Source organism: Cololabis saira, chromosome 16 (assembly GCF_033807715.1).
Source record: "Cololabis saira isolate AMF1-May2022 chromosome 16, fColSai1.1, whole genome shotgun sequence".
Taxonomy (NCBI): domain Eukaryota; kingdom Metazoa; phylum Chordata; class Actinopteri; order Beloniformes; family Belonidae; genus Cololabis; species Cololabis saira.
In genome coordinates, this window is record NC_084602.1 from 29,281,927 (window position 1) to 29,300,373 (window position 18,447).

Consider the following 18,447-nt stretch of genomic DNA (forward strand, 5'->3'; position numbering starts at 1 on the left):
TTGTGAAAACAAAAACCAGTGTACCGCAAATTAAGAAGACGTTCACCCCTCTGCTGCGTATTATTGATCTCCACCGGCTGAACGGCTCCAGTCATGAGGCTTGGACAGAAAAGCCTGTGCTTTCCTTTTCCTTCTCTTCCAGTGTTTCCTCCTCCAGCAACAGTCTCTTTGTCTGAGCACAAACAGCACAATGATAGAATATAATAGAATTACATAACGGCGGAGAAGTGCTATGAAAAAGCCGTGTAGCACCCTATAATGTAATAATTTCCTGAAAATGTAATAACGCCTGAAAATGTAATAAAATTTGCATTTAATTCAATCGAAAATGTAATAAAGTCCAATAATGTAATAACTTGACCAATAATGTAATAAAATATCCTGACGGATATTGTAATAACATTTTTACCGATAATGTAATACCTTATTACATTATTGGGAATTTATTAAATTTTCAGGTGGGTCTTCTTTTTTTTTTTTCCAAAATTGATAATGTAATAAATATGTTCATTTTCAGTCCAGAGTTCTACATTTTGTGTTTTAAGTATCTAAGAATGTTATATACGCTGGATTTGAAACACCAGAATGACTATTGGGTTAAATTGCAGACTTTGGGTACCATGTAATAAATTCCCAATAATGTAATAAGGTATTACATTATTGGAAAAAATGTTATTACAATGTCAGTCAGGATATTCTATTACGTTATTGGGGAAGTTATTACATTATTGGGGAATTTATTACATTATTGGGTTTTATTACATTTTCGATTGAGTTAAGTGCAAATTTTATTGCATTTTCAGGCGTTATTACATTTTCAGGAAATTACTACATTATAGGGTGCTACAAGCCGACTTAAACAAAATCACCTTGTTCCAGAAGTAACGGTACATTTTCCACATTTGTTCATGAAAAGGCTCTCTAACAAAAATGATCTATAGAATGTATTTACACAACAAACGCCTGACGTTTTCCTTCACGGCATCGTCTAGTAACGTGTCCCTTTTCCTCTTTACATGTAAATATGGGGAGAAAGGGAAGTAACATGATGCAAATTTGTAATCCAGGGCCTGGCTTCTTATTGAATAAAGCATGACATTTCATTTAAGGCAGCACTCACTGAGTTTGAATCAGCCCTCGCATTATAATTTGATCCGCTATGTCATATGGAAACAGTTGAACTTCTCATATTGTATTTAGCCTTTTAAAGTGAGGAAATGTCAAATGAAGCGTTGACCTTGACTGGTGAAAAAGTCTCGGTAAAAGCCCTTCCGTCTTGACATCTGACGAGGACGTCTTAAAGAAGTCTCAGGGTTACAAATTGGGTCCATACATTTTTTTTTTTTTTTTTTTTCTTTTTCTTTTTCTTTTCATGCTTACCAACAGAAACCAAAGTTTTTACAGCAGTGCTTGAACACTTCAGGGAACCGTCTGAAAACTGTCCAAGGTTTATTCCACCGTCTTGTTAAGTGCAGTTTGTCACATGCGGAGAGGGTGAGTTCTTGTCCGGGGGATTGCAGAGTTCGTGTCCCGGCTGACTTTGCTTCCAGTGATGGCTGTTATTGCTGATTTGAGGAATCTCTTCTCCAAGGACGCGTCCATATAATGCAGCCCCATTTAAAGTTCATTAATTAGATGAAAGCGCTCCCGTTATCGAAGCTCTGCTCTCGTCCAGAACGCTGTGAAATCCATCACCCTCAACGGGGGGAAAAAAAAAGAAAAGGTCACCAGGAGTCGGAGATACTAAAGGGATCCTTCATTCTGCGTGTGGAATGTTGTTTTCAAGAAATCAGCAACGACGAGCGTGTGAGAAGGTGAGCAGGGAAAGGCCAATGTGACGGAGATGATTCCAGCTCTGGCTTCTACTAAGATGTACCAGTGTGCATTTGTTCAGATCAGGGATGCTACTCGGTATGTGTTAATGACTTTTGGTGATTCAGCGGAGTAATTTCTCCAAAGCTGCTCTGGAGCAGCACCAGCACATCCTGGAAATGGAAATGGCTCTTCAGTTAGCCAGGTGGAGTCTGGATTCCCTGAGGGGGAAAACAAGCTCGCCAGAACAGCAGAGGCAGGAAAAATAATAAAAAATAAAAGAGGCAACACCTGGTGGCACCACCTTCAACTTGACATTTGGGGCGAAGAGAGAAAAAAAAGAGAAATATATATATATTTATATACTCACTGCACTATAATAGCTGAAAAAAATTGCTGCACGAGTTTCAACTCGACATGACAATTATAACATGTCCGTAAAGAAAAGTGTTCAGGTTTTTCTGGTGAGTGAATGAACTGAATGATGGTGAGAAACAAGAGGCGAGAGAGTGAAAAGGTCTCTGGCTGTGTTTATTGGCTTGGGTCCCTGGGGTTGCTGTGTCTGCAGTCTCCGCTCCACGTGCCACTGATAACTGCTTCCCTGCGGTACCGCGGCCACCGATCGCAGAACTCTCCACTGCCAGCTTCACTCTCAGCCCGGCATCGCTCTCAGACCGGCATCGCTCTCACACCGGCATCGTTCTGCAGTCCTGCAGCTTCACGAGCCGTGCTAAAGGAGGAACGGCATCACGGAGAGAGGCCTGCGGTCCCAGCGTCATCCTGACAAGCACACGCGCTTAAAAAGAGGCTCGCTTATTTGTGTGAAGTCATTTGTGGGGATTGTGGGTAAGGAAAACATTCTGGCAGTCACACTTCAATGATGTTGACAGATGGTATCCTGTTGTTGTTGTTGTTGTTCTTGGGGAACTGTTGAAAGAGGAAAGATAAAAACACGTTTGAGAAGGCTGGCCAACGTGAAGGAGCTAGACAATGAACTTCTTTAATGAGCATGAGGATGCCTCTGCTTTTCATGTTTGCAGCGACGGATGACAGATCTGCGTTTGACATGGGGTTTGGCGTACTGATCAAGGGCCAATCCCAATACACCCCCTACTTTCTACCACTAGCCCTCCCTCACTACCACTACCCCTAAAAAAGAAGCCACAGATTTTTAGGGCCCTTGAAATCTTCCCAGGGGCCTGTCCCAATACACTCACTACCCCTACTTTTCAGCACTACCCCTAAATTTTGCGTGCTACGTCACTGCGTGGTTTACGTTCGGCCACGTAAGCGACTGCGTAGTTACGTTTGCACATACGTCACACCATATCAGGAAGCCGAGAGTCAAAAGCAAGTTTTAATTTCAGCTGTAGCGCTGTTAATATGCCACTTTATTAAGTTTTAATATTTTTTCAGGCGTAAAAGTAACCGTTAAGATCCCCAACCTGGGCTCAGTTTATCCAAATAACGCCTGTTAAGAAATTTGATCCGACGTTTTCGGAGAAGAGCCGCCGGCCCGGAGCAGCAGCAGCTCAGCTGTCCCGGGGGAGAAACCTGCAGCTCTGTGGAGAATTACCACTGGCTGAAATAAATCATTTAGGAAGATAAATGTTGGTTTAATAGATGAAATCTAACAGTTGTAGCTACGCCTGTTAAGAAATTTGCTCAGAAAATTTCGAGATTTCTGCTTTCGGGAGCTGATTTATGGTTCCGCGTTAAATCAACGCAGAGCTACGGCATAGGGTACTGCGTATGGCACGTGTCGCCGCGTAACCTACGCCGTAGGCTCTGCGTCGATTTAACGCCGAACCATAAATCAGCCTTTATTCTGGCGAGGTTTGAAAAAGACAATGGGAAAGCGAGTGAATATATACATTCACTGAGTGAATATTATGAAAGTAAAATATATATTTCTCGCTAGAAATGTAATCAAAACGCATTTTTATGCAGAAACTAACTCACAATATTGATTTTATTCACTAAAAAATAAGAAATGTCCGCCATGTTTTTTTTTTTTATTCAGTCTGCAAATGACGACGAAAAGCATTCTGGGAAATTTTTCTGGCCCTAGTTCAGCTAGGGTGCATCTGAAAACCCTCGCCAGATTCATATCCATTACCCCTTGTTTAAGCCACTACCACTAGGTGAAAAGAAGAATTGGGACACCACTACCCTCACGGGAACGTGCAAAATTTAGGGGGTAGGGCTGAAAAGTAGTGGTAGTGGGTGTATTGGGACTGGGCCCAAGAGCACGCGTTACAAGCCGTTGCTGTGGGATGCAGGATGATGCAGCTGTAATGATGTCATGTTGCGGCAGCGTCACGCCGGATGACGCTATGAGCGTTAATGAAGTGCCGGTGGGAAGAGGAGGACAGAAAACAATCTAGAAGTGGCCGGGGACCATTCACCTGGCCTGTGCCGCTGAGGGGGGGAGGAGGGTGGTGGGTTATACCTTACTGCGCAACAGCCCCCCTGTCGGGTGTTCAGGAGTGCTGCACTCCGAGGAGTTTTTGGCTTTGTCCTTGTTGTTGTTGGGCTCGTTGTCTTTGATTATGTCGTACTGGCGGCAGAAGAGAGCGATCACACCTGGCAGGAGAGGCGGGCAGAGCCGTGGTTAGCGTCTCAATTTAACTTGGTGTTTCTTTCTGTGAGGTCGGGGCACAAAAACTACACACTCAACATCCGTGTGATGAACTTATTGAAGGAGGATGTCCTCACCTGCCCACATGATGAGCACCACCACGATGATGATGAGCTCTCCCGCCCTCAGCTGGCTGCTCTGGCCCACTTCCTCCATGGTCACTTCGTCTGAAGGAGAACAAAAACATCTATTTAACTGAAAAATGGAGGCACAAACAGTTATATACCGTATGTTTCACTGAAAAAACGATTTGCTTCAAGCGTCAGAACCATTAAAGGAGCCAAGGTCACCTCATTAGAGCCTGCAATAATGATCACAAAATGAATATTTCTATTGATGTTTCCAGTGTAACAATAGAGTTAATGACATAATTCACAAAAATGTCTTTTTTCTTTTGTTCTGAAGTTTAGATCATTTCCCTTTTACACTCTCTGACCTGATGTAAAGTTTTTACATGATCTCAGCATCTTATACTGTATGACTATGAGTTTTGAGGCAAGTTTGTGATTGAAAAACTGATAATTAATTAGGGCCCGAGCACTTACAGTGCGAAGGCCCTACTGTATCTGTAGGAGTTTTTCTTTTCCTTGTTTTTTTCCTTTCCTTCCTTTTTTTCCTTCCTTGTCCTTTTCCTTGCCTCTTTTATTTTTCAAACGAAATGAGGGCCTTTTTGCCCCCCTAAACGTGCCCCAAAAGTCACCAAAGTTTGCACACAAGCCAGGCCTGACGAAAAAATTTGATATTTTATAGTTTGCATTCATGGGCAAGGTCTAATGGCTCAACAGCGCCCCCTAGAAAACTTTGTGCCTCAAGCCCCACAATACGGTTTGACGTACATGCACGAAAATTGGTACACACCTGTATCATGTTGCAACTTAAAGAAAAGTCTCTTGGCGCCATGGCCGAAACCGAACAGGAAGTCGGGCATTTTGAATTAATCGTGTAATTTTGTCGCAATTTATGCCATTTCTTCGACCACTTCTTCGCCCGAACCGTAACGTGCACCCAGGTGTGTTATACATCAAAATGTGCGTCTCGATCCTGCGACGATGCACATTACTTTTGTCAGTCAAAAGCGTTACCGTGGCGACGATAGACGCCAAAAAGCACGCCCCCCCTAAATCTGATTGGTCCATATTTGATAGTTCTCCAAAAGTCACCAAATTTCACACGCAAGCCCAGCCTGCCGATAAATTTGATATTTAATGGTTTGCATTAATGGGCGTGGCCTAATGGTGCTCAGTCGTCTTATCCATTTGGGGATTCATTGACAGTTTTATTTCACAGATGTTATTCAAGGTCTGAAATGTTCATGTTGAGATCTTTTGGAAGTCCTTGCTGATGGCGTCTTGTCTTGGCTCCAACTGTCAAGTATCACAGCGTTTCAGTGTATTTCAAACTTTCTGATTTCTTAAATACTAATGTGCTAAAGGGTTAGTATCTTTCAGACGTCCTACAGCTGCAGCAGTCTTACGTCAGGGGAACTATTGCACAGGTGCCACATAAGAGAGGTGATAAAAGTACTGCATATAAATGCAGTCGTGCAAAAATAAAAAGACCCGTCCATGGATCCGTCTGCCTGAAGATACCTGCAGATTTCTGTCTGACAAAAAGTAGCTTTTATCTCCAACTCCCGAGTGTTGTGGAGCTTGTAAGCGTGACCTGAAGTTTACTGCAGCATAGCGAGCACTCAGCCCCTTTATTAGATGGCAGAGGGTGACATTTGGCGGGCCCCGCGTGCAGGAGCCGCGCGCTCCAGTGGCTTTTAGCAACAAGCAATTCTGCTGATCGATTGCTCCCTGTTGCCTTGTATTAAATTATCAAAGCACAGCAGCTCAGGGCGCCGGACGCCGTTGTGAGCCGGCCTTACCGGGACTAACTGGTCAGTTGAAACGCCTCTGATGCTTACGGATCGAGCTCGATCAAGCTGTAATCAGCGGCTGACCTTCTGTGGTATTAGCTGCACGTTTTAGGGTTCATATTGCTTTGCTTTTGTTTAAAAAAAGATGCTTTATTGTGTGAGTAGTTACGTAAGAGTTTAGATCAGAGATCTTCATTCCTGGTCCTCGGGAGCCGCTGTCCTGCATGTTTTAGATGTTTCCTCGCTTCAGCACACCCTGATGCAGATGACTGTGTAGACCTGGATGTGTGTTGAAGCATGGAAACATCAGAAACATGCAGGACTGCGGCTTTAGAGGAGCTGGAACCAAGACCACTGGTTTAACCCGTGTGCTGTCTTTGGGTCAAGGGAGGGTGAAGGGAAGAAAGATGGAAGGAAGGAAAGAAGGAAGTAAGGAAGAAAGGAGGAAAGAAGGAAGGAAGTAGGAAAGGGAATAAGGATGGGAGAAAAGATGGAAGGAAGGAAAGAAGGAAGTAAGGAAGAAAGGAGGAAAGAAGGAAGGAAGTAGGAAAGGGAATAAGGAAGGGAGGAAGGGAGAAAGGAGAAAATAAGGAAGGAAGTAGGAAAGGGAGTAAGGAAGGGACAAACGATGGAAGGGAGGAAACAAGGGAGGAATGGAAGGAAAGGAGAAAGGAGAAAAGAAGGAAGGAAGTAGGAAAGGGAGTAAGGAAGGGAGAAAAGATGGAAGGGAGGAAACAAGGGAGAAAAGATGGAAGGAAGGGAGAAAGGAAGGAAAGAAGGGAGAAAATGAAAGAAGGGAGGGAGGAAGGAATGGAGAAAAGGAAAGAAAGAAGGGAGGGAAGAAGGAAGGAATGGAGAAAATAAGGAAAGAAGGAAGGAAAAGCAAAGAAGGTAATAAAGGAACGAATGATGAAAGGGAGGTAGGAAGAAAAAAGAGTAAAGTAGGGTAAAAAAGGAGGAAAAGAGGAAAGGAAGAAGGAAGGAGAGAGCATGGCAGGAGGAAAGAAGGATAGAAGAATTGGGTCATTTTGACCCAAAGACAGCACAAGGGTTGAATAAATAAATAAATACATTTTTCCCTTAGTAGTCCCACAATAGGGAAATGTATTCCCTGCATTTAACCCATCTCTAGTCAAACTAGGAGCAGTGTGCTGCCATTTGCACGGCGCCCGGGGGGGAGCAGTAAGGGTTAAGTGCCTTGCTCAGGGGCCCAAAGGGGTTGACCTCGGTTGCAATCCAGGGGCTTGAACCTGGGTCCTCCAGACCAGACCACTTCACTTAGACCAGGGGTCGGCAACCCAAAATGTTGAAAGAGCCATATTGGACCAAAAACACAAAAAAACAAATATGTCTGGAGCCGCAAAAAAGTCTTGGTATCAGCCTTAGAATGAAGGCAACACATGCTGCATGTTTCTATATTAGTTATAACTGGGGGAAGATTTTTTTTTTCATTATGCACTTCGAGAAAAAAGTCAAAATGTTGAGAAAAAAGTCAAAATGTCGAGAAAAAAGTCGAAATGTTGAGAAAAAAGTCAAAATGTCGAGAAAAAAGTCAAAATTTCGGGAAAAAAGTTGAAATGTTGAGAAAAGGAAAAAAAGAAGAAGGAAAAAAAAGAGAGGAAAAAAAAGGAAAAAAAAGTTTTTGAAAAAGCTCCAGGGAGCCACTAGGGCGGCGCTAAAGAGCCGCATGCGGCTCTAGAGCCGCGGGTTGCCGACCCCTGACTTAGATGAATGTTTTCATTTATTTGGACTTTAAGGTGCAATTTTAATTAAACAAATAAATAATACAATCCTCCTCCCCCTCCTTGAACCGCCACCTTACCGTGGTGGAGGGGTTTGAGCACCCGAATTCTCCTAGGAGCTATGTTGTCCGGGGCTTAATGCCCCTGGTAGGGTCTCCCAAGGCAAACAGGTCCTAGGTGACGGGTCAGACAAAGAGCGGTTCAAAGCCCCTTATGAAGAAGAAAACAGCAAGGAAGTGTACGTCGCCCGAACTGGCGTTACCGGGGCCCCACCCTGGAGCCAGGCCTGGGGTCGGGGCTCGCAGGCGAGCGTCTGGTGGCCGGGTCTTGGCCCACGGGACCCGGCCGGGCGCAGCCCGAACGAGCGACGTGGGCCCGCCCTCCCGTAGGCCCACCACCCGCGGGAGGGTTCATAAGGGGAAGGTGCCGTGTGATTTGGGTGGCAGCCGTGGGCAGGGGCCACGGCGACCCAATCCCCGGACGACGACCCTGGCTTTAGGGACATGGAATGTCACCTCGCTGGGGGGGGAAGAGCCTGAGCTTGTGCGGGAGGCTGAGAGGTATCGACTAGAGATAGTCGGGCTCGCCCCCACGCACAGCCTGGGCTCTGGAACCCAACTCCTTGAGAGAGGTTGGACTCTCTTCCACTCTGGAGTTGCCCATGGTGAGAGGCGGCGAGCTGGTGTGGGCTTGCTCATAGCTCCCCAGCTCAGCCGCCATGTGTTGGAGTTCACCCCACTTAACGAGAGGGTCGCTTCCCTGCGCCTTCGGGTCGGGGATAGGTCTCTCACTGTCGTTTCGGCCTACGGGCCGAACGGCAGTGCAGAGTACCCGGCCTTCCTGGAGGCCCTGGGAGGGGTGCTGGAAAGTGCCCCAACTGGGGACTCCATCGTTCTGTTGGGGGACTTCAACGCTCACGTGGGCAGCGATAGTGTTACCTGGAGAGGTGTGATCGGGAGGAACGGCCTCCCCGATCTGAACCCGAGCGGTGTTTTGTTATTGGACTTCTGTGCTAGCCACAGTCTGTCCATAACATAGTCTGCCGGAGGTCAGTGATCGACTTTGTTGTCGTTTCATCTGACCTTCGGCCGCATGTCTTGGACACTCGGGTGAAGAGAGGGGCTGAGCTGTCAACTGATCACCACCTGGTGGTGAGTTGGATCCGCTGGCAGGGGAGGAAGCTGGTCAGACCTGGAAGACCCAAGCGTATCGTGAGGGTCTGCTGGGAACGTCTGGCAGATTCCCCTGTCAGGGAGGTCTTCAACTCCCACCTCCGGGAGAGCTTTGACCGGATTCCGAGGGAGGCCGGAGACATTGAGTCCGAATGGACCATGTTCTCCGCTTCCATTGTTGACGCGGCCGTCCGGAGCTGCGGCCGTAAGGTCTCCGGCGCCTGTCGCGGCGGCAATCCCCGAACCCGGTGGTGGACACCGGAAGTAAGGGATGCCGTCAAGCTGAAGAAGGAGTCCTACCGAGCCTGGCTAGCTCGGCGGACTCCCGAGGCAGCTGACGGGTGCCGGCAGGCCAAGCGGACTGCAGCCCGGGCGGTCGCGGAAGCAAAAACTCGGGTTTGGGAAAAGTTCGGGGAGGCCATGGAGGAGGACTACCGGTCAGCCTCGAGGAAATTCTGGCAAACCATCCGGCGCCTCAGGAGGGGGAAGCAGTGCTCCGCCAACACTGTTTACAGTGGAGGAGGGGAGCTGTTGACCTCGACTGGGGACATCGTCAGGCGGTGGAAGGAATACTTCGAGGATGTCCTCAATCCCACTGACACGCCTTCCGTCGAGGAAGCAGAGGCTGAGGATTCAGAGGTTGATTCATTCATCACCCAAGCTGAAGTCACTGAGGTAGTTCGGAAGCTCCTCAGTGGCAAGGCACCGGGGGTGGATGAGATCCGCCCTGAGTACCTCAAGTCTCTGGATGTTGCGGGACTGTCGTGGCTGACACGCCTCTGCAGCATCGCGTGGCAGTCGGGGACAGTGCCTCTGGACTGGCAGACTGGGGTGGTGGTCCCTCTCTTCAAAAAGGGGGACCGGAGGGTGTGTTCCAACTACCGGGGAATCACACTCCTCAGCCTCCCGGGGAAAGTCTATTCCAGGGTGCTGGAGAGGAGAATTCGGCCGATAGTCGAACCTCGGATTCAAGAGGAACAATGCGGTTTTCGCCCTGGCCGTGGAACGCTGTACCAGCTCTACACCCTCCGCAGGGTGCTCGAGGGCGCATGGGAGTTTGCCCAACCAGTCCACATGTGTTTTGTGAACTTGGAGAAGGCATTCGACCGTGTCCCACGTGGCATCCTGTGGGGGGTGCTCCGAGAGTATGGGGTCGGAGGCCCTCTGCTGAGGGCTGTACGGTCCCTGTATGACCGGAGCAGGAGCTTGGTTCGCATTGCCGGCAGTAAGTCAGACCTGTTCCCGGTGCGTGTTGGACTCCGGCAGGGCTGCCCTTTGTCACCGGTTCTGTTCATTATTTTTATGGACAGAATTTCTAGGCGCAGCCAAGTGCCAGAGGGGTTACGGTTCGGGAGCCACTTGATTTCATCTCTGCTTTTTGCAGATGATGTGGTCTTGTTGGCTCCCTGGACCTTCAGCATGCACTGGGGCGGTTTGCAGCCGAGTGTGAAGCAGCTGGGATGAGAATCAGCACCTCTAAGTCTGAGGCCATGGTTCTCGACCGGAAAAAGGTGGCTTGCACCCTCCAGGTCGGGGGAGAGTTCCTGCCTCAGGTGGAGGAGTTTAAGTATCTTGGGGTCTTGTTCACGAGTGAGGGGAGAACGGAGCGCGAGATCGACAGGCGGATCAGTGCGGCGGCCGCAGTAATGCGGTCATTGTATCGGTCCGTCGTGGTGAAGAAGGAGCTGAGCCGAAAGGCAAAGCTCTCGATTTACCGGTCGATCTACGTTCCCACCCTCACCTATGGTCATGAACTCTGGGTCATGACCGAAAGAACGGGATCCCGGATACAAGCGGCCGAAATGAGTTTCCTCCGCAGGGTGGTGGGGCGCTCCCTTAGAGATAGGGTGAGGAGCTCTGTCACCTGGGAGGAGCTCGGAGTCGAGCCGCTGCTCCTCCACATCGAGAGGAGCCAGCTGAGGTGGCTCGGGCACCTGTATAGGATGCCCCCTGGACGCCTCCCTCGTGAGGTGTTCCGGGCATGTCCCACCGGGAGGAGGCCCCGAGGAAGACCCAGGACACGCTGGAGTGACTACGTCACTCGGCTGGCCTGGGAACGCCTTGGAGTCCCCCCGGAAGAGCTGGAGGAAGTGTCCGGGGAGAGGGAAGTCTGGGGATCCCTGCTCCGACTGCTGCCCCCGCGACCCGGACTCGGATAATGCGGTGGACAATGGATGGATGGATGGAATAATACAATTTCATGCTTGATAATAGCATGCTGCAACAATCTCTTTAAAATATAATGATTATGATTGCTGCAAACTTTATAAAATGACCTCAGTTCTTTGGTCAATATGTGATCGATCATTACGGCACCGAAGCCAACAACCAGTTAGTGGAGAGAAACAGAAGCAAGCTTTGTTTTGACGACTGGGCACTACTCTTCGACCAAAACGTGGCACATGTCTGCGATGGGCTGGTTTGTCCAGGATGCCGCTCGCTTCTCACCCAGCGGCTGCTGCGATGGCCTCCAGCTCCCTGCCACTCTGAACGAGAGAAAACTACGAAAAAGATGGACGGATGACTGGCCTCAACCCCTCGACCCAGGGGAGTTAGCGGTAACCTGAAGAATCATTTGAGAACATTGGCGTCCACTGTTTGTGAGCCGCTCTGTGCAGCTCTGAATAACAGGTCCATGCGGGGCTCTGTGGACGTTTAAGGGGATTGTGGGCGAGATGCAGTTAGGTGTGATATACTGTACATGGAGTCCTGCTAAATGTTTCTCCATCATTCAACTGTTTATGTCAGGGTTGGAAAAATGTCTCTTGACTGAAACATGACAGTAGTATTGATTATCTCATCCCGTTATTGACCCTTGTGCTGTCTTCGGTCAAGGAAGGAGGAAGAGAAGAAGGGAGGAAAGAAGGAAGGAAGGAAGAATGAAAAGAAGGAAAGAAAGAAGGAAGGAAGGGAGAAAAGAAGGAAGGGAGGATGGGAGAAAAGGAAGGAAGAAAGGAAGGAAGGAAGGAAGGGAGAAAAGAGGAAAGGAGAAAAGAGGAAGGGAAGAAGGAAGAAAGGAAGTGAGGAAGGGAAAAAAGAAGGAAGGAAGGAAGGAAGGAAGGAAGGAAGGAAGGAAGGGAGGGAAAAAGAAGGAAGAAAGGAAGGAATGAAGGAAGGAAGGAAGGGAGAAAAGAGGAAATGAGAAAAGAGGAAGGGAAGAAGGAAGAAAGGAAGGAAGGAAGGGAAAAAAAGAAGAAAGGAAGGAAGGGAGAACACAAGGAAAGAAGGAAGAAAGGGAAAAAAGAGGAAATGAGAAAAGAGGAAGGGAAAAAGGAAGGAAGGAAGGAAGGGAAAAAGGAAGGAAGGAAGGAAGGAAGGAAGGAAGGAAGGAAGGAAGGAAGGGAGAACACAAGGAAAGAAGGAAGGAAGGGAAAAAAGAGGAAGGGAAGAAGTAAGGAGAGAGCAGAAGGAAGGAAGGAAGGAAGGAAGGAAGGAAGGAAGGAAGGAAGGAAGGAAGGAAGGAAGGAAGGAAGGAAGGAAGGAAGGAAGGAAGGAAGGAAGGAAGGAAGGAAGGAAGGAAGGAAGGAAGGAAGGAAGGAAGGAAGGATGACTACGTTTTTGTGTAACAAACATGACGGATCTGAGAGCGAGATAGATTTATAGTTAAAAAGATGGAGTTGAATTGGTATTTTTTTTATCGTCATTTTTATCGTTATCGGGATAAATGCCAGAAATGATCGTGAGAATTTTTTTTAGTCCATACCGCCCATCGCTAGTATTGATTATCTCATCCCGTTATTGAGAGGAGAGGGCTTGATTGTACTTCAAGCACTGAAGGCTGAACTGTCTCTTTAAGCTGCGTGGGTTTCCTCATTTGTCTTTCACATGCTTTGGGAGTTTGGTGTGTTTTGGATGCGGCTGAGCCAAGGGATGGCATCTGGGGGAATGTACTGTAGCTCCGGTTTGACGTACAGATGGGACTTCTCTGTCACGAAAGGAGAAGAAAACTTTTACCTCAGCCTTCCTGTTCCGGCAGGCCCAGAAAAACAGATCCATTAGATCCAAGGAGGCCAATCAGCACCTTTTTATTCTCCACGTCTGTGCCGCGAGCTCACATCATTTTGTGCACACGAGTCGAGGCACGCATAGTTTGTGTTTTTCTGTCAAGCAGAATTGAATACTCGAGGTTTGTTATTCCCCCGTCTAGCTTCATCCTCTGCAACTCCTCTGTTTTTGTCTTCACTGTCAATCACTTTCTTTTCTTTTCTTTCTCTAATTCATTGTCTCTTCTCTCTGTTTAGAGCACAGGATATGCTGTTATGCTCCTCATCCCTCTCGCTTCCTTTGATCTCTCTCAGGCTAGACTCACTGAAAGATGAAATGAGAAGAAATGCAGAACGATGTGACATTTGGAGCTCATCCTTTGCTCTTTCCTCTCAGATCAGAGCGATATGACGGAGCTGAAAGGCTGAGCAGCCGGGAGAGGACTTGTGAAAACCTCTTATTTACTCTCTAGATACTTGAGACCAACAACTGTATCATGATCCCTCCTCTCACTATGTTCCCTCTTTAACTAAAAAAGACAGGATGCTGTTATACTGCCAGCAAACCCGGCTAAGAAACACCTCCTGACCATTCAAGATAAAGCTTTCCAATAAACGTTCATCACATCCAGGTGGGTATAAACCAGGGGTGTCAAATGCAGCCCGTGAGAATTTTCCAACGCAAAAAAACGAAATGTTAATTTACTAAAAATGAATGCATAAATAATTGCCATGAATCGCAGCATATCCGATAATATATTTCTTCTACAAATCCATCGTTATTCCACGAATAGAGCAGTTTTTGACATTTTTTTAGTTTTCTAGAATGCATTTGCCGATTTTATTTCTTCGTAGACAGTCGTTTATTTTTATTAACTGACTACTATTATATATTTTCGCAGAAAAAATATCACTGCTAAAAAAGATGATAGAAGATATTTTGCACTGGAAAAATCTCTAAATCACAAAGCAACTTTCTCGGATGTAATAAGAAAGATTTTGCTTTTAATTAAATTTCCTATAAAAAGACGAAATATTAAAAAAAAAACATACTTGTTTCTGTTTATCTTTGTAAAATGATATTAAAAGTATCTTACATAATTTGAAAAAAAAACGAGAAATTTCAACAAAAGATCTTGAAGAAATATATTTTAGATAATTAGAGTGTAAACAAAGTGCATATTTCCTTTAAAATTAACTAAACTGATATTGTATTAGATAACAATAGTAAAAAAAAAAGAATTAGAAAAAAAAAATTTCGCACCGTTTTTGTTATTTTGAGCGTGAGACAAAAATTGGTCAAATCCGGCCCGCAAAGCAAAATGAGTTTGACACCCCTGGTATAAACACTTCTCCGTCTCACTCATATGGAAAATATCCACCACCCAGTCAAGACTACAGTGACACTTTGATTTTCTGTTGATTCATAAAATGTTGTCTTGAAGAACAGCTGCTCATCTGCCATCCAGAAGTTTCCCTGTTCCAACTAAACCAAGCTAATTAAAGAGGCATCCATGAGAAAGCAGCACAAACGAGGTGCAGAAGCATAAACCGTGAAGATCTTCCTCTCTGTGGACTTTCCCATGTGATGCCGGGAGATTGTGAAACGAGAGGGGAAGTGTTTCTTACTTGTAGGCGAGAGCGTGTCTGTGTGACAATATGTAAAGATCGTCAACTTTGTTTGAGCGGATGAGTGAACGGGGCAGAGTGCTGCTCCCTCTAACAGACCTGAAACGGCGAAACAAACAAACCGGACTCTAATCAGCGACCTCCTTTAGAAAAAGTGGAAGGCAACGATCCCCATGGCTTGACCTTTGGAAAGTGTCTTTGAGAGCTACATGGAAATGAAGTGGCAGCACACAGAAATACTGTGGTCTGGTCTGATGCATCCGCTCCTGTAATCCAAGACAAATTCCTCCCTTCGGACACAGTAAAGCGGCTTTAACTTTGAACGTACAACAGTTATAAATTGGAGGGGGATTTTGGAACGTAGAGATTATGAACAATAATTACACCTATTTCAAAGTTAAAGGGAAATGTGTTAATGTGAAAAAAACAACTTTGTTCAGGGTTTCCTTGGTCTGAACATTTCTCATTCAGTAAGTCAGATTTTCACAGTACGGTGACATCGCAGATCCTTCGCATCATTCATATTGAGTTTGCTTTTGCCTTTGAAGTGGATGCTGTGGACAATAAACAGTGCTAAACCTATCAGGGGCTGCAAACTGGCTCCCACGTGGGTTTGCCAGCAGGTTCGCTGCGTACCCTGCATGTCAGGGTTTGATATTTCCCCCAGTTTGAGTTTCAGCTGCCCTGTGTCTCGTTATCCGCTGTTATATCTAGTCTTGTCTTTCCCCTGCTCCTCGCTGGTCCGTACTGTTTGCTCCCTCCATGTTCTCCTCGTCTAGTTTTTGGATTCCTGTTTTTGTTCTCCCTTTTTGATCCTGCTCAGCAGCGTTTTTGGTTTTTCTTTTCTAATAAACCTGAGTTTTCTGGAACTCCTGCCTCCTGCTCTCCTGCGTTTGGGTCCTCACCAAAACCAATCGTGACAGAACGGACCAGCCAAGATGGAACCAGCGGGAGAGTACATCACTCTCTTTCAGTTCATCTGCCGGGAGGCGGAGAAAAACATGCGCCGGGAGGCAGAGAAGAATATGATACGTCCCGAGACCGACCTTCTGACCCATCAGCGACGTCCCGAGACCGACCCCCTGACCCGCCTGCCACGTCTCGAGGGCGACCCCCCGAACTGTCTCGCCGGTCGGCCCAGTCCCGAGGACGGCCCCCGGCCCCTTGACCATGTGTTGGCTTGGGCCCTCCGCCCACCCTGGGTTGGTTTTTTGTGATACTTCGTTGGGACATCTGGGATCTGTCCCTTGAGGGGGGGGGGTAATGTCAGGGTTTGACATCCTGTTTCCCATCTGTCCTGATTGTCTGCACCTGTGTCTCGTTATCCCCTGTGTATATCTAGTCTTGTCTTTCGCTGCTCCCCGCTGGTCCGTACTGTTTGCTCCCTCCATGTTCTCCTCGTCTAGTTTTTGGATTCCTGTTTTTGTTCTGCCTTTTTTACTAATAAACGTTTTTAAAAGTTTTCTGGAACTCCTGCCTCCTGCTCTCCTGCGTTTGGGTCCTCACCAAAACCAATCGTGACACTGCATGCTTTTGCCAATGGGACCCATTCAGTCACTTTTCATTCAGATGGAGTCCACATGAACACGTTGACTCAGCTAATGCAGTTTTAGGTTTGAGATGACGAAAGTTGGAATTTCATCAATACGACAATCACATTTTAGATCAAAATGTTTTTTCTTGAAAAGAAACATTTAATCTGAAATTTCATTTCTCTGAGCTGAATCGACGTTTCTGTATTTTCCGAGTAAACAATCCTTCCCCTCCTTTTTTTTCTCCTTAAAGGAAAATATCTTATTCACCCGGAGATTAAACAGAATAAGAATCCGAATCAACCACTGAACACAGATGTTTTGACAACAAAAGCAAAAAACTGTCAACTTAGATGAATCTATGTGATGTTAACTGACCAAACTAAACAATAGAATCGATTTTAGTGTATAATTAGTGTCCACTAATAAAAATGAATGAATAAAAATTTTGTTTTTTTCATGAGTCAGTTATTTCTTCCTGATGGAGAGTAGAGAAAATCCTGAAAACTAAAAGAAATGAGCCAAACCACTAAATACCGTATTTTCTGGATTATAAGCCGCACCTGCATATAAACCACATTTGCTCTATTTAAAAAAAAAGAATAAAAAAAAGATATACAAGCCACACCTGCATACAAGCCTCATCCGCTCTATTTAAAAAAAAAAAAAAGATATGCAAGCCGCAGATTTTTATGTTGTTAGATTAGATATTTACTACTTTGCTTCTACCTACTTCTATCTGCTAAAGAAGAAGTAGCGTATTCTTCTTTGCATTTATTTTGTCTTAGTTTTGATTCTAATTCCGGTTAGAGCGCCCCGAGCGGTGGAAGGAAAATCCACAGAATAGCCGCACCTTTGTATAAGCCGCATGGTTCAAAACCTATGAAAAAAGTAGCGGCTTATAGTCCAGAAAATACGGTACATAAAAATAAAACTTGTTTATTTGAAGCACGTGCATCGACTGATTTGTTGAAATTCCTCCCTGCTGCAGAAACAGCACACAGACACACGCACAACCGGTGCTAATTAGGCCTCGGTGGCCATGAAAACACCTCTCCGTTGCTCTGCAGTAATTGTTTTTATGTTCTACACGCCTCTGGCAGCCCGCTCGCCACCGCAGCAGAAAATTCAGGCTCCGTCTGACTCCACACCTTGTGAAGTATCGGAGGGATCGCGGCGGCAGCAGCTCATGAGAGATGAGCGTAAATGAGAGGAGGAATAGATGGAGCGGCGGCTCGGCCGAGAGCACATCGATCCTGCACCCCTCCCAGCCAGACTACATCCTCTCCGTTCCTGATAAATGCCTCGCCTCATTTTGCTTTACAGTGCAGCTGTGCAGGCTTGCATGCTGAGCGAGGCCCGCAGAGGGACGTCGATACACGGTGAGGTATCCATCCCCCGCGGGCCGTTTTGCTCCTGAGTTGTGTTCAGTAGGGGGTGAGCTTCAAAAGCACTCTGTTGTGAAATTCTATTTCACGCTTTATGTTTCTATTGATTCCTTTTTGGTTTTTAGGCAGAATCTATCACTATTTTGTCAAAAGTGAAGTCCCGCCTGCACTCGTGTTGAACTAGGACACAAACAGATTTGCACATATTACTTTTTATTTTCTAAAAGCCCCTTTTACCTTAGACTACTAAACAAGTGTGCGTTTGCACAGGGCCGGCCCAAGCCTCCATGGGGTCCTAAGCAAATTTGATTTTGGGGCCTCATATTACTGCCAATAATAAGGATTATTGATCAGTCACACACCCACTATAAACTTATTCATGTTCTTTCCTGTCATTACAAATACACTTGTAAAACTAGATGTAAGAACTTTTTGTTGTAGTTAGATTGTAATCCATAGTGATTAACCATGGAAGCAGACAACAGATTAACAAACTTGCAGAAAAATCTTTCAATTAATATTTTGCAAAGTCAGCAACTACCAGTGGAGCTCTGGAGCCGAGAGGCAGTAATCTACTCTAGTCTGTTAACATAATATTGTTTATGTAATAATTAGGGCTGTCCAAGTTAACGCGTTAACTTAACGTTCTCTTAACGTTCTCTTAACGTTCTCTTAACGCTAACAATT

The 18,447-nt window shown here is 46.1% G+C and overlaps 1 protein-coding gene across 2 annotated transcripts in view; it reads right to left on the bottom strand.

Moving 5' to 3' along the window:
- Nucleotides 1–1,347: 1,347 nt before the first annotated feature.
- The window catches only part of fndc5a (fibronectin type III domain containing 5a), a 50,491-nt gene continuing 33,391 nt past the window's right edge, over nucleotides 1,348–18,447 (bottom strand). Inside the window, exons 4-6 of one of the 2 annotated variants that reach the window (XM_061743555.1) lie at nucleotides 4,531–4,620; nucleotides 4,265–4,398; nucleotides 1,348–2,739 (exon numbers count right to left, since the gene is read on the bottom strand). In XM_061743555.1, the coding sequence (XP_061599539.1) occupies nucleotides 2,680–2,739; nucleotides 4,265–4,398; nucleotides 4,531–4,620 (284 nt within the window). In that variant the 3' untranslated portion in view covers nucleotides 1,348–2,679. Of the gene's footprint in view, nucleotides 2,740–4,220; nucleotides 4,399–4,530; nucleotides 4,621–18,447 lie in introns of both variants that reach the window. The other variant, XM_061743556.1, reaches the window with a different exon arrangement.